The sequence below is a fragment of the Peromyscus leucopus genome, chromosome 9 (assembly GCF_004664715.2).
Source record: "Peromyscus leucopus breed LL Stock chromosome 9, UCI_PerLeu_2.1, whole genome shotgun sequence".
In the NCBI taxonomy this organism is placed as follows: Eukaryota; Metazoa; Chordata; class Mammalia; order Rodentia; family Cricetidae; genus Peromyscus; species Peromyscus leucopus.
The window spans coordinates 82673061-82695527 of record NC_051070.1 but is presented as its reverse complement, the minus strand read 5'-3'; the positions used below and the strand labels follow the sequence as shown (position 1 = coordinate 82695527).

The following is a 22467-nucleotide window of genomic DNA, read 5'->3' as shown; positions in this document are numbered from 1 at the left end:
TACTGTGGTTTTCCCAAGCCGGGTATGGTGGTGTACACCTTTACTCTCAGTGGTTGGGAGGTAGAGACAGGAGGATCTCTGTGAATTCAGACCAGCTGGGGATAGATACAAAGTGAGACCCTGTCTCAGAAAATATATAGATAAGAATAGATTAATACCTTTTATACCCTTCTGCATGTTTTCTTTCAACATGAATGTTAGATTGTGGTGTTTGCTTCTAACAGTTTTTCTTTTTGTTGCTGTATAGTATTCATTATTTCTACTCATCATGACTTTGAGTAGTTTGTGTTTTCTGCATAGAGTGCTGTTAGGAACATCTTCATGTGTCTTTTGGGGGAACATGAACACTGGGTATATATTTGCATAGAATTGGTAGGTCATGTGATAAACTATACCAATATCAGTGGCATCTCCCCCAAATTGTTCTCATGTGACTTCACGTGTGTGCACTCTCTCAGCTGTTGTGAGTTCCAGTTGTCCAGCCTTCGCTGTGTCTTCTGTTGTCTATGTATTCCCTTCTGAAACCCAAGAGAACAGGACTGATGCTCCTCGTTAAAATGGCCTGGTCAGGCCAGTGAGAGGGCTCAGCAGTAAAGATGCCTGCATGCAAGCCTGCTGACCTTGGTTCCATCCCCCAATCTCATGAGGTGGCAAGAAAGAGCTGATGCCTTAAAGTTGCTCTCTGACCTCTACACATAAGCCTTGGCACATTCGTGCCTGCCGGCACATGCATGCCTGCCAGCACATGCTCATGCTCCATCACACACCCCCTCCTAGACACACAATTAGAAAACAAAATCAACTGGTTAGCTTGTAGTGGTGTGCACCTATAATCTTAGCACTTGGAGGAAGGAGGATGAGGAATTGAAGGTCAGTCTAGGCTACCTAAAACCCTGTTTCTAAAAACCTAAATTAATTAATTAATTAAATACAATGAGGTTTTTTTTTTATTTTAATGAGGGTTTGAAGCTAGAACAAGTGTTAAGTATAGGGCTGAAGAGACACTCAGCAGTTAAGAGGCCTCGCTCTTGCAAAGAACCTGGGTTTGACTCCCAGCACACACATGGTGACTTACAACCATCTATAACTCCAGTTCCAGGGAATCTGACATCCTCTGATTATCCTTTCTTTCCTTTTTTAAAGATTATTTTTATTTTTATGTGTACAAGTATTTGTCTGCATGTGTGTCTGTGCACCATGTGTGTGCGGTGCCTGCAGGGTCCAGGAAGGTGTGGTGTGGACCCTGAGACTGGAGTTACAGACAGTTGGGAACCATCACGCGGGTAATGGGAATCAAACCTGGGTCCTTTAGAAGAACAGCCAGCACTCTTAACCTGCTTTTTTTGTTTGTTGGTTTGGTTTGGTTTTGGTTTGGTTTTTTGAGACAGGGTTTCTCTGTGTAGCACCGGCTGTCCTGGAACTCACTCTGTAGCCCAGGCTGGCCTCAAACTCAGAGATCCACCTGCATCTGCCACCCAAGTGCTGGGATTAAAGGCGTGCACCACCGCCACCCAGCTTAACCTGCTTTCTGATACACCCCAGGATCACCTGCCTGGAGGTGACACCATCCACAGTGAGCTGGGCCCTCCCACATCAAGCATTAGTCAAGAAAATGCCGCACAGTTGTGTCGATAGGCCAGTCAGATGGAGGGTGTCCCTCAACCGAGTGCCAGGTGACTCTAGTTTGTGTTGACGAAAAACTAACCAGCACAGAAGCCAACCTGCAATTTAGTCATGTGACATCCTGTTAGGCTTTAAACTGAGAATGTCCCCAGTATGCCTCTCTTTCACAAATGCAGAGGTCTAAAAAGGGCCTCTTCCTCCCAGGAGCCTCAGCACTGGCTGTGCACAGAACTTACACTCTGCAGTCCTCACACGGTGCATTGGGCCATCAGTGCAAAAGAGGCACAAAACTAACTAGAGCTCTCAGAGGCTACACTCCTTACGTTTGCGATCATTTTAATTCTAAATCAAGATGGTTTTTGAAATCAAAGTTAGGAAGAAAATACTTAGCTTTAAATCATTATCATGATTTTAACCGTGATTTGCTAATGGGGAAACAAGCCTCACTGCTAATTGTTTCTGAAAAGTGAGTGTACGATCTCTGAATTAGACAGTAAACCGGATGATGGTAATGGAAATGATTTAGAGACTATGAAGACTACAAGAGTTCATATTGGTTTCATTGAGAAACATGATTTATCCTCCAGTTCATTTTCAATTGTTCTTAATGATAAAAAAGCTCAAAAATTCTGGTGGTGAGGCTCAAAGGGTAAAGGAGCTTGCTGCCAAGCCTGACAAGCTGAGTTCAATCCCCCAAACCCAGTTGGTGGAGGAACAAGCTGTCAAGGTGTCCTCTGACCTCCATTCGTGCATCATAGCACATACACACACACACACACACACACACACACACACACACACACACAAATAAATAAATGTAATACAAAAATTTTAATCCCAGTTCCCTATGGGACTAAAATGTAATTTGGCAGTTATGACAATAGTGCTTCAAACAATCTTGCATATTTCATGTCATGCATATGTAAAGCTTTCTCTGTGCTTACCAAAGAATGGTATGTTGGTCACTGTTCACTAGACAATTACCCAAAGTGATGGTGAGTCTGTATTCCTACTGCCTAGACACAGGTTCCTGTGCTGAATCTTGTCAGTGCTGGTCTTCAGGCTTTCATTTTTTGGGTGTATAAAAGGATTTTTTGTGCATTTTTTTAAATTAAGTTATAATTTGTATACAGAAAAAGAAAACATCCTTTTATGGTTTTTATGTTGTTGTTGTTTTTTTTTTTTTTTTTGAGGCAGGGTGTCTCTGTGTAGCACTGGCTGTCCTGGACCTCCCTCTGTAGACCAGGCTGGCCAGACTGGCCTTGAACTCACAGAGATCCTCCTGCCTCTGCCTCCCCAGGGCTAGGATTAAAGGGGTATGCCACCACTGCCTGGCAGATTTTTCCTTTAGATTTATTTTTATTCATGGTATGTGTGTCTGTGTGTGTGTCGGTGTATGTGAGAGAGGAGAGAGAGAGAGAGAGAGAGAGAGAGAGAGAGAGAGAGAGAGAGAGAGAGAGAGCTGGTGCCAAAGAGGCCCAAGGAGGCTATGGGGACCCGTAGAGCTGTGGTTTCAGATGGCTGTAAGCTGCCTGATGTGGGGCTGGAACCAAACTCTGGTCCTCGTAGAGAACAGCCAGTGTTCCTAACTTCGGAGCCGTCTCTGCAGCCCCGGATTTCTCTCCTAGTTCACCTTTCTTTAACCTTCTGACAAAGCTTCAATTTCAGTTTAGAGGCTTCTGCAGATTTATTGTGTTCTTTAAAAAATTTTTCTTCTTTTTGTATTTTACACTTACTCATAGTTTCAGGTTTTTTAGAAAAATCTTAGCTTTACATTCACTGTCTGTCCCAGAGCTGACAGTGCTGTCCCACTTGTTCTTTTTCAGGGGCTGGATCTCTGTGTAGAAAATACGATTTCTAATGGTTTCTAGTTTCAGTGCATTGTCCACGGCAGTGGTTCTCAACTTTCCTAATGCTTCAGTCCTTTAATACAGTTCCTCAGGTTGTGGTAACCCCCAACCTTAAAGTTATTTTTGTTGCTACTTCATAACTAATTTTGCTACTGTTATGATTGTAATGTAAACATCTGAATGCAGGACATCTGATGTGCGACCCCTGTGAAAGGGTCGTTAGACCACCAAGGGGTCGAGACCCACAGGTTTCTGGGCACTGAGGTCAGGATCTGGAGCTCTACAGTAGTCACTAGCAACGTGTGGCTCTTGAACTTTAAAAACCATGTGCCATTATGGGCTCCCTAATCATCTTCCTGCTCGTTTTATTGTTCGGGCCATGTATCGTCAATAGATTGGTGCAATTCATCAAGGATAGGGTTTCTGTTGTCCAGGCCTTGATCCTAACCCAGCAATATCAGAGGCTCAGACAGTCAGAGATGGAGCTGACCCCTTATTCTCCATCCTAAAATGAAAGATTCCATTTGGTACAAAAGAAAATGGGGGAATGAAAGACCCCCGCTCCATTATGAGGACATGGGGCGTTGGGCCGATGAAATGTCCCCCCCCCAAATAACTTAGCCTAAGAAACGCCATTCTGAAGGAATCAGAAAAACAAGAGTTCACAGCCGTAGCCAGCCACCCGACCTTGAGAGAGATAACTGTGGTCGGCGGCCTTGGGAGAAAGACAGTTGAGTCAAATCAGGATATTTTATGGCTGGCCCCCTGGCCTTGAGGAATAAGCAGCTGGCCTGGGCAAGGCCAGATCAGCCACACACATATGGCCCCAAGTTCACCCTGGCCTTCTTTGAAACAACCAATAGGGACCCTGTAACTATGCTTCTTGCTTCTGTAACCGCGCCTCTGCCCTGGAATCCCATAAAAAGTCCCCTTTGCCCTAGGAAGGGGCGCAAGTCCTCCGAGAGACTTCGCCCCGGGTACCCGTGTATCTAATAAACCCTCTTGCTTTTGCATCTGAAAAAAAAAAAAAAAAACCATGTGCCACAGTCACAGCAGCCACATTTTAAGTGTCCCATGGTGTCATCTCTGTGGCCGCCACACTGGGCAGCACTGATGTAAAACATTTCCATCCATTCCAAAGGTTCTGTCATAGATCTTTGCTTTTCCTTCTGCTTGGCACCACCAGCCGTCATCAGCCGGGAAACCACTTTAAACTGAGCTCTCAGCCTGAGGGCTTGTAACTGTGCCGGTGCGTGCCGCTGAGCTGCAGAAGTGAGTGAAGCCTTTCTAGAGACTGCTAGCTGTCAGGGAGAGTGTCTCAGTACTGTCAACAGAAGATAGCTCTGGATAATGGATCCTGTTCCTTTGCTCAGATGATGAGAGTAACGTTGAAATTACCAGACTGGATTCCGGAAGTCCCTGTGTGCTGAATGAACAGCATCCTTTGGTCTTACCTCGAATGCCGCAGTCCAAGGTGCTGTCCATCACCTCAAATCCGGTAAGCCCCAGAGCAGATCGTGAGAACCAAGGACTGCTTTTGCAGAGGAAGCTTGCTCGGGTGTTTGCTTTGGTTCTATTATTTCTGGCAAGGTTCATAACAACATAGTCATATTGTTATGTTAAGAGATGGTTTCACTGGATAGCCCAGGCTGGCCTCAGACTCACTGTATAGCCCAGGCCGGCCTTGAACTCATAATCCCCCTGCCACAGCTTCTCTAGTGCTAAGATTACAGGTGTACGCCACCTCTTCCAGAAAGAGGAAGGAAAGTATTCTATGGCAAAAGAGATGATTTAAGGGCACCAAACGATGGCTAGCTCAAGTTGGTAATATTAGAACTAGGATTAACTCTTGATAAAACCTTTGGAATTGTTATTCTGCTCGTGACTTTACTATTTCGGTCTTCTTTTCTCTTGTAAGCAATAATAATGCTTCTCCCTCCCCCATGAGAGTGGCCATTGATTTCCGTCTGTGTGGATCAGCTGTCACTTAGAAATACAGAACAAAGAAAACAGCCCTGTTCTCTTGACAGTGCACTTTGCGGGCTACTGGCCAGCTTCTAAAGTGAAGGCACAAGGCTGGGGTGGGGGTGTATAAAAATAACCTCACGGGAGACACTAACATTGCGAACTTAGCAAATGGAGCGGTGTCTTCACCAACCAATGTCTGCTTCTGACACATAGATGAGTTTCTGTCAAGCAAGTGGTCACCAGCCAAATGTGAATGGCCTCTTGGTTCACGGGATGCCGCTACAGCCAAGGAACCTCTCTCTGATGGACAAGCTCCTGTAAGAAGCTCGGCTTTTCATTCCCTGGAGAGCACATTGAGTAGAATGTGAGAAACAGAGGAAGAAGGACTGAGATTAGGGGGATTGTAGCAACAGGACTCAGAGTCAGCTCTCGGGTTGCCCGCTCAGGAAGTCTGATTAGGGAAAATGGGTTTCTTTTGGGTTCTGTTTTCAGTGACGGACCACCTTCAGAGAATGGAGAGATCAGGTCTGGGGACTGACTCAAAGGTTACCTAGTAAAGGATGGTAGTTGAACTCAGTCAGGAAAGGAGGTGACAGAAGAAAACCCTGAGCTGAAGTCCACCCCACCCCCTTTTTCTGGTTTTCAAGACAGGGTTTCTCTATGTATCCCTGGTTGTCCTGGAACTCGCTCTGTAGACCAGACTGGTCTTGAACTCACAGAGATCGGCCTGCCTCTGCCTCCCAAGTGCTGGGATTAAAGGTGTGTGTCACCACACCCTGCTAAGTCCATGCCTTTTTAATTAGAAAAAAGAAGACATGAGTGAGTGGTTACTTAGGAAGACCAGAAAGATCTGTAAGTCTCAGGGGCTAGAGCTTGGGCATTCTCCTTTCAAATCCTCCAAACACCAAGGCGCTGCATTCAGTCCAGGCCTGACAGGCTGAGCAGCCAAGTGGCAGAGATAGGCTGCTCAGTTCTTTCACTCTTCACTCCATTTTGTCCCTAGATGTCTTAGAATCAGCAGACTTCCTGGTATCTTCGTAAAACAAACAAAAACCAAACAGAACCAAGCCCACTGCCATATCTGAAGAGCAGCATTAGACATGTTTGTCTGAAGGCTTATGGGAGACGTGCATCCCTCAGTTGTTTATGCATATGGGGATCTGCTCCGTTCTTCCTACCCTGGGCAGCATGTGGCAGGGACCCTTGCCTTGTCCCCAGCTTCAAGTCCTCCAGGACTGAACTGTACTCCTGTAGGTTCCAATTAGCTCACCACTTTAAAGGCTTATTTGTTTTGTTTTGTTTTGTTTTTTCGAGTCAGGGTTTTGCTGTGTAGCTTTGGAGCCTGTCCTGGATCTCGCTCTATAGACCAGGCTGGCCTCAAACTCACAGAGATCCACCTGCCTCTGCTTCCCAAGTGCTAGGATTAAAGGTGTGCACCACCACTGCCTGGCTAAAGGCTTATTTTTATTAGTATATATGAATGTTTTGCTTCCATGTGTGTGCAGTGTCCATGGAGCCCAGAAGAAGGTATTAGATTCCCCAAAACTTTGCTGCTATTCCAGTATCAAGCGAGAGCCACACTGGTGCCTCAGATCTACCCTGAGGACATTTCCTCAGCTCAGAAAGTGCTTCGAATATTGTAGGATCTGAATGGAAAGCACTAAGTGCCTGTCAGCCTCGCCTCCCCACAACCGAACAAGGGACTGTGTGGCAAGTGGATCCCATTCTAGTAAGTTAGGATGGAAACCGGTCATTGTCAGGTACACACCTATAATCCGAGCACTTGAGAGGCCAGGCAGAAGGATCTCAGATTCCACCCTGGCCCAGGCTAGCTAACAAGCCCCCATCTCAAAAACAGCCTCTCATGCCCAACTCCCGGATAGCCTCTGCAGGCCACTTTCTCTGTTCTTTCCTGAATGTCTTAGGCTAAGGCTTTTTACCCTGAGCCTTGTCCTCCTTTACACTGTTGTTTTCATTGTGGGTTTCTGATTTGGCCACTAGAGATCTTGATGACAAGCTACTTATGAGGCCTGGCTCCAGTTCCGTCCTTTCAAACAGAAATTGGCCAAACCGAGCCCTGGAGCTCAGTACGTCATCTTTGTCATATACAGTGCAGTCTGCCAGGAGACGCAACCCCCCACCACGCACCCTTCATCCCATCAGCACAAGCCACTCACGCGCCGGGACGCCATGGCCTGCAGAAGAAATCCTCAGAGGATCCCGAGTGTAGGTTTCAAAAGCCGAATTTCTGAAACTGGTAAAACTAGTACCAATAGTTATGGGAATAATAATAGAGAATGAGTTTGAATATAAGATTGAAGCTATGCCTAGAAACTAATAATTAAGTAGTCACACAATGGATTGTCTGAGTTTAAAGCCAATTCAATTTTTTTATTTAAGTTTTAGTGAAATTCAAATACTGGGTGAGATCATCCAGTTGATTCTGCTGAAGATTTGTATATATGAAATTTAAGGGGGAAAAAAAAAACTCTTTCCAAAATCGCTTCCCCTTTTCTGAAAATCTAGATGGCTTTTAAAGCCCCCAGAGCACATTAGACTTAGGTCTGCTCACTGCATTTCTCATGGATTTGCTTGTCTTGTTACAACTTTGCTTTTGCATCTCGGTTTTGCTGGTGGGCTCTGCAGTCCAGTGACCGCAGACACGCTCTCTTCTTCCTCACCAATGCCCCTGGGTCGGAACAATCTGCTGCCACCTATTGGAACAGCTGACGTAGAGCATCTGAGCACCGTGGGGCCACAGCGGCCAACAGTAAGTCTTGTTCATTCCTGCACCTCCTGCCTGCATCCTGAAGTCTCGCAGGCAGTGGTAGTTTTGTGGAGCTTACAGAGGCCTTAGTTCACGCTTCCTCTGCCAAAAAGAAACCGGGTCCCAGTTGTGAGTGAAATGGGGCTGGAGCTGTTGGCAGCGGGTACCTCAGCTGCTGATGTGGAGCATGCACAGCGCCCCACACTGTTAGCTGTTTCTCCTCTGCAGAAGCCCCACGGAGACTCCAGCCGAGCTCGAAGTGCAGTGGTGGACGAGTCTAACCAGCAGCCCCAAGAGAGGCTCCTTTTACCTGTCTTCTCCAGACCCAACACAACTCAGTCATTCTTGGTAAAGTGCTTCCTGTTTGTCGGTTTGGGAGGGGTTAACACAGCGTCTCAGATAGCTCATGCTGCTCTTGAGCTCCTAATCCTTCTGTCCCCAGCTCCTAAGTGCTACCTGCCCAACTCCTGTTTGCCCTTGGTAGCTGGGGAAAGGATGGGGGACGGGGTATAAGCTTGACAAACTTAGGACTTTATCTGGTGGCGTGATTAAGAGAAAAAAGTTGGATGTTCTAATGATAAAAATACCATTCTAAGTGTGCCTCCTGAAAATCTTCAGTGGTCCCTGTCCTCATTCTTTTGGTGGTAGCAAAATGTCCTATTCATAAATTAAAAATCTTCAGCAACTTACTCCGACCATAAACAGACACAACAAACTCCAGTGCGTGTCCAGCCCGCCTAGCTTGACTGTCTCCCCGCCTCCTGTGGAATGTGCCCCTGGAAGTGGTGTCACCGAGGGCCTGAGTACCAGCTGTGTTGGCACTCCCCCATGGCTGTGTGAAGTGCTGACACTTGCCTGCTCACTCGCTGTGCACTTACTGGCCCTTTTACTCCTAAGGAAGGATCTGAAGAAAGCCTGACAACTGGGCCACGTATGGACCTTGCACACCTGTAGGTTGGTGTATGGCCCTGCCTCATCCGCTTTGGCAAGAGGGCTTGCAAAGCATAGGGATGTGATTGGGCACATGTTTAGTGCTTAACTGGGAATTTGGTGTCCTGCACCAGTTTTCGGAATGGTGGCATTTGTAGCTCATGTTGACCATCTTGACCCTTGAACCATCTTCTACTAACAGTGGTAGGAGTTCATACCTGTATGTTTTAAAAGGCTCCCATGACAGAGGACAAGGTGGGCATCCGAAACTACAGAAACTTACTATTTTCATTACAGAAGCTGGAACCTCTCTCTCTGCAAGCTCTGGAGAAGAGCCTTTGCTGCCTCTGTGTAGCTTCTGTGGCTGCCTACATTGCTTGGGCTCCATGGGCATGTAGCCTAGCCTAATAGATGAGCCCCAGACCCCAGGGAGACACTGTTGCCAAAAACAAAGTGGACAGCTCCTGAGAACCACACCATTAAACTCTGGCATGTGCACAGTATGTGGATGCACACTCATACTGCACATAGACACAAATTAAAACAAAACAAAACAGTTGGGGCTGGAAAGATGGCTTATTGGTTAAGAGCACTGGCTGTTCTTCCAGAGACCCCAGGTTCAATTCCCAGCACCCACATGGCAGCTCACAAGTATCTGTAACTTCCTGGTAAGCATACATACACGCAGTCAAAATATCTATTACAAGTAAAATAAAAATTAAAAGATAACAACCATTGAATTTATGGTCCAGTCTAATCCAGTGTGACTTCTTACCGTGATTACTTATGCAAAGAAATGGTTTTCCAAAAATAGTCACATTCACAAGTTCCAGGTTGATATGAATTTTGAAGGGCACTATTCAACTCAAAATTTTATGAGGCTTAATTTAGAGGAAAGGCCAAAAAGGAAATGTAGTTCTGATTCTTATGATTCAGTGTGAACCCCAGAAAACCTAAAACATCTTCTGAATTGGTCTCATTAGACTCAGAACATTTATTAAACAATGTTTGATTATGTTCTATAACTATGTTCTTTCAAAATGTAAGTTTTAGTTGCCTTAGGAAACTCAACATATGAACACTTCAAAATCTCTCTAAAAAATAAGTTTGTAACAGTAAAAATTGCTTGCCTTAGCATTATTTTCCCCATTTTTGATCATAAAAAAGATGAAGTAGCAACTGGATATAATTAAGAGTGTGAGCTCCGAACCTTAGGTGGAACCTTGGACTCGAACTCTGTCCCTTGGCGCTCTCATCAAGGCTAGGAGTCAGTGGCCCCCAGTTCAGGACTGTGCAGGACTGCTGCCTGTTCCTGTAAATGAAGCTTTATTGAAGCAGAGCCACCAAGCTCATTTGCCTGTAGCTACTTTCTTCACCTTTCAACCGCATGTTAAGTCATTGCAGTAGATACCGTGTGGCCCACAAAGCAATCTGCTAAACCCTAGTCTCCACAGTGCGCTATCCTCACCAGGAAAAAGCCCTACCTCCTAATCCAGACTCTCACAGAGCTCTTCACTCAAGAACACCAGCAGGGTGCTTCATTTTAGTTTTTACATTTGAAATCCCTTAAGGTCACTTTGGTGTTTTGTTGTTGTTAGTTTTGTTGTTAGAGACAGGGTTTCTCTGGGTGGCCTTGGCTATCCTGGAACTCGCTCTGTAAACTAGGCTGGCCTCGAACTCACAGAGATCCACCTGCCTCTGCCTCCTAATTGCTGGGATTAAAGACATGCACCACTACAGCCAACTGAGGAAACTTTGAAATGTTTGAGTTTCATAAAGCTAAAAACTAAACGGAAAGTTAAGTTTCATCACATGGTGAAATCATTGGTGTTCTTTCCTCTCACCGGCGGCGTGGATTCTATTTCAGTGGCATGCTGTAATATCAGATGTCATTCTCTGGGCCAGCTATGATGTTGCAAACCCGTAATCCCAACACAATGGAGGCAAAACAAAGCAGCCTTTTGTATCTAATTGCAACATTACACCATATGGATTATTTGTAAATGCTAAGATTTTCTTAAAGACCTATTAATATAAGTTATAGAACATGCAATCCTTACATGTTAGCAAATCTTTTTGTGGGCATCTGACTTTGGGACTTTCTTCTTGGAAGTGAACATAGTGCCCCCAAGTTGGCAGATGACAGTTTTTCATTGTTAATGTCAAGGTGTTCCTGTATGTTTGAGTGAGATGCTCCCCATAGTGTAGGGTATCTGATAACTTGGTCCCTAGCAGTCTGGGAAGTTTAGGTTTGGCTACCTGGAGGAAGTATGCTATCGAGGATGTGTGGGAGAGTTTAAAGACTCCCACCATTGCTAGTTAGATCTGCTTCCTGCTTGAAATTCAAGATGTGGACTCTGTAGCTCTTCCTGCCGCCATGCTTCCCGCTTCCCTGCCTTGATGACACTAAACCCTTCCTTCTGTAAGTTCTCCTGGTCATGGAGTTTATCAGAGCAGTAGAAAAACAGCCCATACAGTCTGTAAGCCTCCAGCAAGGATCTCTGGGAGAAGCTGCATCCTAAGATATTTTTCTTTTCTTTTAGCCAGACACACAGTACCGAAACTCGTGTGCCTCTGAGTATCCTCACCAGGCCCGCCCTGGCAGGGGGTCTGCAGGTACAGGTGGGCTGCAGTTCATGCTTTTGTCTCTCTTTAGTCCTACACGGTCTCCTTTCCTATATTTGTCTATATTTACCTATCCCTCGTCTATGTAAATCGTATTAGCATTATTTTGGAAGATGGCTATAAAAGAATGGCCAATTGCTCAAAGCCAAAGTTCTAGATTTCTGCTTTTTTTTTTTTTTTTTTTTTTTTTTTTTTTCAAATACCAAGTAAATTATCTTTAAGGTAAATTACTTTTTTTTTTTAAACAAAAATTTGGGGGACTGGAAAAATGGCTCAGTGGTTAAGAATATTTGCTGTTCTTCCAGAGAACCCAAGGTTTCCAGCATCCATATCAGGCAACTCACAACCACCTTTAAGTCCAGATCTGAGAGATCAGACTCCCTCTTCGGGCCCCTACGGGTACTTACACATATGTGGCATACACTCACAGGCGCAAACATACACATAAGTAAAACTACATCTTTTTTTTAAAGCCTCCAATCTTGCTACTCCATCAGCTACACTTTTAGTCAGATGTTAACTGAAATGTGCATCTTAGTTTTTAAATGAGTAGGCTCTCAAGCAAAACTAGGCTACAGCTTTGGTTTTGCTTTGAGACAAGAGTCTCTGTTTACCGCTGATAGTCCTGAACTTACTATGCAGACCAGGCTGGCCTTGATCTTAGAATCCTGCGTCTGCTTCCCAAGCGCTGAAAGGTATGTCAGCAAACCCGGCTTGCTTTCACTTTTTAGACTAGTTATTTCTTCAGTAGCATAAACTATTCAAACATGGCTTTTAAAAGTGCCTCAGTGAATGGGTACTTCTCAGTACTTAGAGACAGTCTCCAAATTTAAAGTCCACTAGTAATTTATGCAAAAGTCCCTCAGATATGAACTTTTAATATTGATTACCAAATATAAACTATTTATTAATGTTATTTTGTGCAATTCTGTGTCTGACAGGTCCTCAGTCACATGGGTCTACAAAACCTCAATGCAGAGGTGGACCCATCTCTAGAACCAGGCAGTAACCACAGGGCAAGTGAGAATCCGCAAGGCTGCTGCAGACTGCAAACACATGGAAGGTTTCATGTACCAGTGCTCAGGCCCCAAACGAAGCAAAGCTCCTACAAACAGCAGCTTGGGCCATCTTCAAAGCTATCTTGGTACAACTGTCCGAGCAACACTACAGAGTATCCGCCAAAGACTGCGTGGGTGCTGTTCTGTGTCCAGTTACTGTCTTCTTCCAGCTGTTCCACTGGGCAGTAAAGATTGTACCCAAAGACGTGACGATGAAAAACCACCCCAAATCACTGCTCTGTTGTCTGTAACTAATCACCAGTTCGATTCTTGTACAACTCAGTGAGATTACACACACACAGATGATTCAGATCACTGGCTTCAGAATATTTCTGCTTATATTAATTTCTGGAGAACTGCACTGCTCTAACATATTTTTAGAAGAAAGTGCTGCCAAAAATCTGAGATACTCGTCAAATAAATGTCATTCCTAAACTTTAAGTTCCTTATTACGTTTAAATTATTTTTGTGTGTATGCACATGTGTGGGCATACACGTGGTCAGAGGACAGCTTGCAGGAGTCAGGCCGAACCCAGGGGTCTGGGAGAGGGGCCTTTGCCTGCGAGCCACCTGGCCAGCCAATCTTTCTTTTTAAAAAGCAGAATAAAATAAAAAAGCTAACTAAAGATCATCAGCACTGGTGTAAAGAAATCAGTTTCTTTCTCCTAGGACAGCCTTACATGCCTGCTTCACATCAGGGTCTTTGTGTGTGCATGCATGTGGAAGCCAGATGTTGCTGGTTGTCTTTCCTTTTCTTTATCTCCTTTTTTAAGACAGGTTCTCTCGCTGAACATAGAGCTCCTCATTCATGCACAACAGGGTTTTTGTCTGTGGTGGGGATCCAAACTCAGTCTTCGTGTTTGCGATTCAAGTACTTGACCACTGAGCCAGCTCTCCATTCAAAGAGCACTGAACTGGAGAACTTCATGTTCCTCTAGTTACACCACAAGCTTCTCAAGAACACTAGAAATGCAACAATGGTGTTAACTTGGCTAGAGTCTGTCTTTGTAAAATGGCACTGACTGTTGCCTTAGCTAGTACACCACTTTGACATTACTTATTTTCAGAGTGGCTAAGTGCAAATGGTTGTCTATCGACTGTGACTTAAATTATTCCAAGTTCTTATGCCATCAACTAGATAAGATGCTTCAAATATCCCACACTGAATTATAGTTTAATTCAATTAAATAGTTCTAACGCGATTGTGATCACAAAGGATGTGTAATGTATCCACTCTAGATGATAATGCTCAGTAGGAAAAGAGGCTTACTCCTGCATTAGTCTACAATCAGGACTTGAACAGTCACTACAAAGACACCACATACTGTAGTGAATACCTGCCAACCCAGGGTATAAATGAAACTGTTCTCACAAATCCGTACAGCGAGTACACTCTAACACCACGTCTACACAGGTGGCCGTTCTAAGCAGCTGTGACTCAGAGAACCACTCAGTTGAGTTCCTCACCCTTTTACGTGTGTGTCCCCTCAAAGCTAGTACTCATCTTTACAAAAACCTGAGTACAAGTCTACATAGCAAACCCCAGGATAGCCAGAGCTACACAGCAAGACAAAGCAAACAAGCAACAAGCCAGGCAGTGATGAGCAGTGATCTCTGTGAGTTCCAGGACAGCCAAGGCCACACAGAGAAACTCTGTCTCGGGAAAACAACAAAAAACAAAACAGATTGAAACACATAAAAAAAAAAAAAAAAAAAAAAAAAAAAACCTGCTGTACTTCATACATACAATTTAATGAGTTTGGATCTCACTCTTATAGATGAAAAGTACAGACAAGCCCAGTGAAATGCCTAACCCTGAGCCCTGCAAAGACAGCGCTATGACATTGTCTGTGCTGCAGAAGCCAGCCTGTCTGTCAGAATGCTGACTTACTTACTTATCTAAACATTGTACTTTTCTAGATAAAAATGGGTCATTTAATAATCCACCAGACTTTTTAAGTTTTTCTTTATTTAGTTATATACAATTTTACAAAATAGTCTGCAGTAATATGAACACCCTCTTCTACCACAAGGACAGAAATCAAAACATAACAGTAGACCAGGAAAAGAGAATCTGTAGGATTATTAAGAAGCTATTCATCAAGTGTTCTGAGGGTGTTCTCCGTAGGTAGAGCATCAACTCCCTGGGCAGAATACCCATGGAAGCAAATGTTGTCACATCCACCCTCCCAACCATCACCACTACATCCTTCATGTGAAGCCCTCATACAGCGTCAGGTGAATTCTAGGAAACTCTAAGATCAAGTTGATGAATCTTGCCTGGCTTAGGTGATCCAGCTATTTTAAGCAGAACAAACTTCTCGCAAAGGTTAGGCTAACACCTGCCTTCACCTTGTTTACCATGGCACCACTGACACATAAGGACCCGTGAAGAGAAAAACTCCATTATTTCTTTTCCTTCTTGGATGCCGTTCTTTTCCCTTTGGAAGGTTTGCAGTATTTTGCTTCCATCTGAGCCAGAAAATTGTCCATTTCCTTTTGCCGATCCTTTTGTCTGCTCTGTTTGAGAAGTTAAAATACAGCTTTCAAAATGTAAGACTGTCCACTGAGACAGAGCATTTCACGGTTAGAAGGGGCTGGAGTCGAAGAAACACACCAGGGATTGATAATGGGTATGGGCTCACTCTGGAGTGGTAACAATACTCCAGAACCAGTGGTGACAGCTGTACAATGTGGAGGGCAAAAGTACTTAATTGTTCATGGTTTAAGTTATGTGTAATTGTGCCTTAAAAGAAAAAAAAAAATGGGAATATGCTCCCAAGAGTATACACACAGTAAGGGACCGTGAGGGCTGTGAGGGGAGCTTGAGGAGCTGCCATGTTTACCTGGATGAGGGCTTTCAGATTCTCCACTCCCTCCTGCAGCCCCAGCTCCTTCCGGCTCAACTCGGCCTCTTTAGCCTCTTCCTGGGCCTGAACAGAAACTTCCATCAGACTCCATGGCAACCAAGAAATAATGGAAATACACCTTTTTTCCTTAAAGGAGATGTTAAGTCCCCTTCTAGAGCTGGAGATACATGAGTAAAATTACACGTGGTTTTCGTTAGAAGGCGGCATCCACTGCTCTGATGCGGCTGGTTTACCCCCAGTAGTACTTCCTAGAGAGCCCAAGTACGCTGGCATCACAAACCACACGGTGACACAAAGGAAAACCACCTACTAGGTGGCCTGGGGGTCACATAGCCAAGGACAGCTTCAAAAGAGACGCCGGCTATCAGACACCTCAAGATCTTCATCTGAAACCCCACTGTGTACACAGCACTGGTGGCAGCCTCGTGAACTGCAGGGTTCAAAGGCTTTCTCGGGAGCTGGACAGCTGGCTCCGTGGTGAGCAGCACTTCTCACTCTGCAACGTGCCCAGCACCCACATCAGGTGGCCTGCCACGCCAGCTCTTGGAAATCAGCAGCCTCTTCTTGGCCTCTGTAGGCACCCCCACTCATCACACACCAGCACACACACACACACACACACACACACACACACACACACACACACACACAAATTTAAAAATGTTTTCTGAGTAGTTAGAAAAAAACATTAGCAAATTCAGTTTTAGCCTTTCTTTACCTGACTTGAAAGCTGCCTTCACTTAACAAAATTTGCCAAAAATACCACAGGAACACCTAAAGGCAGCAACAGTGTTAATATGAGGCCCCAACTCCTTGAAAAATGCTCTAATTAGCAAAGAATTTCATTAATACTGGGAATAATAATACATTAGGATCTTGTTATTCCAGAACAAAAACAAGTTGTTTTATTCTCACCTCCTGAAATTCAGCACCCCTTAATCCCCTCTCACTGGTTAGACAGCTTCCAAACTGTCATTTTCCCCTCAAACTCTTAAGTTTCTCAAACTAAAATCACGTGTTCGAATACAGCTGTTCTCAGTTTTACCTGAGAAAGTGATTGAAATGATTAACAAGCAGTGGGCACGACTCTAAGCAGATGTAGCCATGCAACAAAATGACTTGGATATCTTCTCTCTTCCTCCCTCAGAGCAACAGACGTGAGTCTCTTATCTCAGTAAAACAGGCCCTAAACTCACCCCATACACAAAGGTCGGTTTTTCTCTGCAATTTCACGTATCCCAAAGCTCCAGCTCTTTGCCCGTCCACTTGGGCCACACAAAAGACGACTCAAGTGCCCACCAGACACCTAAAATCTTAAACTGCCTGCTCTCCAGAGAGTTCTCAGTGTGAGAGCCAAGATGAAGCAACTGCTGCTTTAATGGAAGTCCAAGGCAACTTTTCCAGACAGCATTGGACACAGACCTTTGCTACCCTGACTTCCTATGCTACCAACCCTGCCAACTCTGGCTCAATAGGGGTATCAAGAATTACAAGTCCCGATCCTCAATTCTCAGCAATCAAGTGTTCCTCAGAATGGGGGCAGAAAGACTCACCTCAATGTGCTTTAAAAGAGAGAGAGAGAGAGAGAGAGAGAGAGAGAGAGAGAGAGAGAGAGAGAGAATGGCTGGGCATTGGTGGCACACGCCTTTAATCTCAGCACTCGGGAGGCAGAGGCAGGCAGATCTCTGTGAGTTCCAGGAAAGGTGCAAAGCTACAGAGAAACCCTGTCTTGAAAAACGAGAGAGAGAGAGAGAGAGAGAGAGAGAGAGAGAGAGAGAGAGAGAGAGAGAAGCAGGAGTGGTCTGGAGAGACCACTCAGTGGTCAGGGACCAGGGGACCAGAGTGTCAAATCCCTGGGGACTGAAGTGACAGTGAGCCACCCGACCTTGGTGCTGGAACTGAACTTCTCTGTAGGAGCAGTATACACCCCCAGAGCCATCTCTCCAGCCCCTCAGTTTACAATTTTTTTTTTTTTTTTTTTTTGGTTTCTAGAGACAGGGTTTCTCTGTGTAGCTTTGCGCCTTTCCTGGAACTCACTTGGTAGCCCAGGCTGGCCTCGAACTCACAGAGATCCGCCTGCCTCTGCCTCCTGAGTGCTGGGATTAAAGGCGAGCGCCGCCACTGCTCGGCTCAGTTTAAAATTTTTAATGATTATATGCATTTACAGAATTTCTTCCCCCTCTTCTGAGCAGTTTTCAAGACTTACTTTGAGACCCACCACATACACACTAGACAACCAATCCAGCAGTGATCCACACACCAGCAGCCTGAGCTCAGAAGCGGCAATCTCTTCCATGAGCCTCCTCGGTGCTCAAGTACCAGGACCACCACGCTTTAGCACTCTACACTCTTTACAACCCTGCCATCTTCTCCCTGTTCACCAACCACATACGTCTCCCCAGGAAAGCCTCAGCAAGGCTACAAGGGCTGCCCATGTGAAAAGTGTTTCAGAGTCCCTTTCAGGTTGATCTCACACAATCCATAAAGTAATCATTTTCAGCACAACATACCAAAAGCAAACACACACACACACACACACACACACACACACACACACACACACACACCACGGTGTCTTCATGCTTGGACAAGACTATCTAGTTGCAGGAGTGCTGCAGGGGAAGCGGCCTGTATTTCAGCAGTGAATAAATACTCCAAGATCCCTTTCTGGAGCAACTGAGATTCTGTCATGAACAGCATTCACACTTACCCTCCTCTTCCTTGCATTCATCTTTTGCTTAGACTCTTTGACGAAGGCATTGTAGGACGGGACCTCTTTGGCATCGATGGCTTGTTGAATGATGTTTCTTATCCGGGGCTCGTCTGTGTATTGCACACAAAGCACAGACTCCATGATCTGATCCATGTCGCCCTTGAAGTCCAGGTAGGCCTGCTTAATATCGGCTAGCTCTTCTTCAGAGCCTTTGTATGTGTTTTCAAAAGCCTGAATGTCCTCTAGCGATATCTAATAACAAAGAAGATCGCTTTAACTTCGAGAATTTTACCTGTGGACTGGACGGTGGGAATTAGTTAAAGCCCCTAAAGTCCTTTTACCTTTTTAAAAAGTAACCTCCAATACGCATCCCAGTCCCGGTCTTGGTTGAGGCCAGCAGTGTCCTCGTCCACTGTCCCCTGCTCATCGTACACGGCTCTCTGCTCCTTGTCACTCAGAACCGCATAGACTCTCCCCAAGATCTGCCGGCAAAGAGCATCCAAGAGTCACCCTGAACCTCCCGCGGACACCGTGAGGCTAGGGATGCTTAAAAACGCCAGGTCAGGGGTCGGCAGTGCGCTGCCCCGGGGGTGGGGTCGCCGCCAGAGCGGCAGAAGTCGGGGTGGCCCCGCAGGGACGCCGGCCCACGTACCTGGAAGCGGCGGGTGGCATCCTCTTTCTGGTCCGGGTCTACACGGTCCGGGTGCACTTGCAGGGACACCTTGTGGTAACCGCGCCGGACCTCGCCGTCGGACGCCTCGCGCCGCACGCCCAGCACCCGGTAGAGGTCGGCGGTGCCGAACACCTGCTCGCACAGCTCCAGCAGCCCCATGTCGGGGAAGAGGCCGCTCCGCCAACACCGGGAACCTGCTCCCGCCGGCCGCTCCGCCCGTCAGCCGCTTTTTCCCGCCCAAACAGCCTCGGGCGCCTGCGTCACAGGAGACGCAAGGGGGCGGGGCCAGCCGCGCTTTACGGCAGCCGCAAAACGGACTCGCTCTCGCCCGCGAAGTAAAATGCGGACTGCGGCGGCGTCTGCTGGAGGGGAGCCGCGGCTCGCCACGCCCGCACTCCTCCCTACCCCGAAATCTGCCCCCCACCCCCCAGGAGTCCTGCACAGAAGCTCACTCAATGACACATCAAAGCATTTACCAGTGTCCCGATAAAGAGCGGTTACTCGGGCTGGCGAGGATGCTCAGCCGCACCTGACGACCTCCAGGACCCATCAAGTTGTCTTCCGACCTCCACACGACACAGCACAGAAAACAAGCAAATGTAATACAATGGTCGTGTATTAGCGCTGAGAAATTTAATATGCTCAACTCAAAGGTTAACGTGTGTGTGGTGTGTGTGTTTAAAGATGGTTCTCAAAGCGGTACAACTACAGGCTCAAATGACATCATCTGGGATGAATCCCTCAATCTCTGCGGAAAAAGCCTGTGTTGAACAGAATGCACACAACACAGCTTTTAAGAACACCTTTTATCCCAGGACCATACACATTTGACCGCACAGAATTAATCCCAGTCCTCTCTCACTTTCTGTGTACATATTAACTCAACCTCTCATTTTAAACATTGCAGTCTTCTCAGCTTTTCCTCTCCTCGATCTAGAAATCAACACCAACAACTGTCAGTCCCTGTCTATCTACTCTCAAAGTCCCCTCATGCCAAGTGAAGGAAAACCAGCAGCCACCTTGGAGAAGCCTCAACTTCAGAACGTGCATTAGCTAGCAAATGGTTTCAGAACCCAGATAAGACAAGCCAGAGCATTAGCAGACCTTAGAACCTTCCGGATACCTTAGCGTTACTCTAAATTTGAAACCCATATTATCTAGCATATGGAAAACAAACTTGTGAAGGAGACACCCACCGCTGCACAGTGGGGGGTCCCTCTCAGACCCTGGATCAGGCACAAACCACACCCAAACACCTGTTTACACAGAGATCCTTTATTAAACGGGGAAGAAAAGTTAAAGTGGCTGCTTTCTGACTCAGGCAGAAAATACCAGCAAATGACCTTTCAGGTATGATTTTTAAGAAGAGAAAAAGGGGAGGCCTGTGTTAGAATGGGTTAGAAGGCTGTGGTATATTTTGATCGGCCAGGTTAATTTGGTGAACCAAAGGGAGCTTTTGATGGCTGAATTTTAATACTTTGATAGCCAGACCTTGGTAGTCAGCCTCAGGAGGAGGAAGTGGCCAAATAAGGGAATAGACCTTGGTCGATAACTTTAGAAATGTAATCTAAGGTTTTCAGCAAGATAGAAGGAATTGGGGAGAAGGAGAAGGCCTGCCAGGGCGGCATGCTGGAGTGGGCTAGTGTCCCTTCCCCATGTAATTCATACCTATAGCTGCAGATTCCTATTGTTCTGGTGAAGCGGGTTAGATTTCATTTCATACAGCCTCTCACTTACCTAAACACAACAGCTCTATCACTGACTTTCTTCTGTGCATGGTGTGTCTATGTGTGCACATTGGTGTGTGTGTGAGCTAAAGTGGGCGTGTGCACGCTACATCTCATGTGTGGAGGCCAGGGGAAGACCTTAGGTATCAGTCTTTACTTTGGACCTCATTTGGGACAAGGTGTCCTCCGTTGTTTTTCCACGGTGCTCTCAGCTGGCCTGTGTCTGAAGATCCCTTTGTCTCTCCCTCCCATGTCCCTGTAGGATACTGCTATTGCAGACTCTTCCACTTCCTGTTACATGAGTTCTAAGGATTTGAACTCAGGACCTCAGAACTGCATGGTAAAGCACTTTTCCCCCTGGGCCATCTCCTAGGCCTCTATCACTAACTGTGGAAAAGCCCTCTTATCACTACTTTCCCTCACATAGGCAACAATATATGTAGAAGGCTTTGTAGGTAAACATATGGGGTCTGAATCCCAAGTTAACATGGAAGTTTCCCACTCTTGAGGTGCAGCCTCCCTCCTCATCTGTAAACATAGATATAAGTAACCTACGGTTGTGTTGATACTTGTAATACACAAGCAACTTCTCAGTCCAGAGTTGACTATACAAAGGGACTTTGTATCAGCTTCCTTCTAACTACAGTCTTTTTTTTTTTTTTAAGATTTATTTATTTATTATGTATACAGCATGTATGACTGCAGACCAGAAGAGGGCACCAGATCTCATTACAGATGGTTGTGAGCCACCATGTGGGTGCTGGGAATTGAACTCACGACCTCTGGAAGAGCAGTCAGTGCTCTTAACCTCTGAGTCATCTCTTCAGTCCCTAACTACACTCTTAAAAGGCAGTAAAGAATGCCTTTAATCCCAGTATTAGGCAGGCAGATCTCTCTGAGTTTGAGGCCTGGTCTACAGAGTGACTAGGTCAGTCTGGGCTGTTACACAGAGAAACTCTGTCTCAAAACAACAACACACATACAAACAAAAAGGTAGAGTAGTAAAACCCCAAAGCAACTTTTATAACCTGTCTCTATAAACCTTAGATCATATGTCAAAAAAACAATATAAATCTCCACTAACATAAGCAATAAACTTCTTGAGCTTTGGGAGGATCCCACGAGGTAAAGGAAAAATGTGGGCCAGGCAACAGTAGCTCTACCTGTAATCCCCAGCACTCAGGAGAGAGGATCAAGAGGATGGCTGCAGGTTCAAGGCCAGGCTGGTCTACAGATGACACGTAACAAGCTCCACGCTGGTTTTTGGTTTTTCGAGACAGGGTTTCTCTGTGTAGCTTTGTGCTTTTCCTGGATCTCGCTCTGTAGACCAGGCTGGCCTCGAACTCAAAAAGATCTGCCTGCCTCTGCCTCCCGAGTGCTGGGATTAAAGGTGTGTGCCACTACCACCCGGCAAGACCCTGTCTTAAAGAAAGCATCTGAATGGGCCAAGCACATCTCGTTGAGGGCTCTGAAGCAGGCAAGTACTGAAAGGCAGCAGATTGTCAAGTTGTCCATGTGATCAGGGCCTACCCCGAAGGCCAAACCTCCCTGTACCCACTGAATCACAAGGTAAGGCAGGAAGCCTAGCAGGTATCCACACCCATCTCTAACGGCAAACAACAAATCTGTCTGACCCCTGCTCAAGCTATGCTGGAAGACTGGG

The 22467-nt window shown here is 45.8% G+C and overlaps 2 protein-coding genes across 8 annotated transcripts in view; one reads left to right on the top strand and one right to left on the bottom strand.

Moving 5' to 3' along the window:
- Fam149b1 (family with sequence similarity 149 member B1) overlaps positions 1 to 13455 on the top strand; it is a 41331-nt gene extending 27876 nt beyond the window's left edge. For 2 of the 7 annotated variants that reach the window (XM_037208628.1, XM_028879697.2), the window contains 6 exons: positions 4847 to 4971; positions 5655 to 5758; positions 7443 to 7667; positions 8088 to 8211; positions 8437 to 8556; positions 12705 to 13455. In XM_037208628.1, coding sequence (XP_037064523.1) covers positions 4847 to 4971; positions 5655 to 5758; positions 7443 to 7667; positions 8088 to 8211; positions 8437 to 8556; positions 12705 to 13010 — 1004 coding nt within the window. In that variant the 3' untranslated portion in view covers positions 13011 to 13455. Of the gene's footprint in view, positions 1 to 4846; positions 4972 to 5654; positions 5759 to 7442; positions 7668 to 8087; positions 8212 to 8436; positions 8557 to 11681; positions 11761 to 12704 lie in introns of all 7 variants that reach the window. The other 5 variants (XM_028879696.2, XM_028879695.2, XM_028879700.2 and 2 more) reach the window with 5 other exon arrangements.
- Positions 13456 to 14770: 1315 nt separating this feature from the next.
- Positions 14771 to 19345, bottom strand: Dnajc9 (DnaJ heat shock protein family (Hsp40) member C9). Its single transcript, XM_028879702.1, has 5 exons — positions 19057 to 19345; positions 18746 to 18886; positions 18402 to 18656; positions 15668 to 15754; positions 14771 to 15341 (listed from the first exon to the last, which is right to left on the bottom strand). The coding sequence occupies exons 1-5, from the start codon at positions 19234 to 19236 to the stop codon at positions 15228 to 15230; spliced, it is 777 nt and encodes a 258-aa protein (XP_028735535.1). The 5' UTR covers positions 19237 to 19345; the 3' UTR covers positions 14771 to 15227.
- Positions 19346 to 22467: the final 3122 nt, after the last annotated feature.

Excerpts from the sequence above, each read along its gene's own strand:
- Dnajc9 (XM_028879702.1), bottom strand. The coding sequence starts at position 19,236 with ATGGGGCTGCTGGAGCTGTGCGAGCAGGTGTTCGGCACCGCCGACCTC. Across the intron at positions 18,887-19,056 it reads ATGCCACCCGCCGCTTCCAG|ATCTTGGGGAGAGTCTATGC; the intron begins GTACGTGGGCCG and ends CTTTGCCGGCAG. Across the intron at positions 18,657-18,745 it reads GGAGGTTACTTTTTAAAAAG|ATATCGCTAGAGGACATTCA; the intron begins GTAAAAGGACTT and ends CTTTGTTATTAG.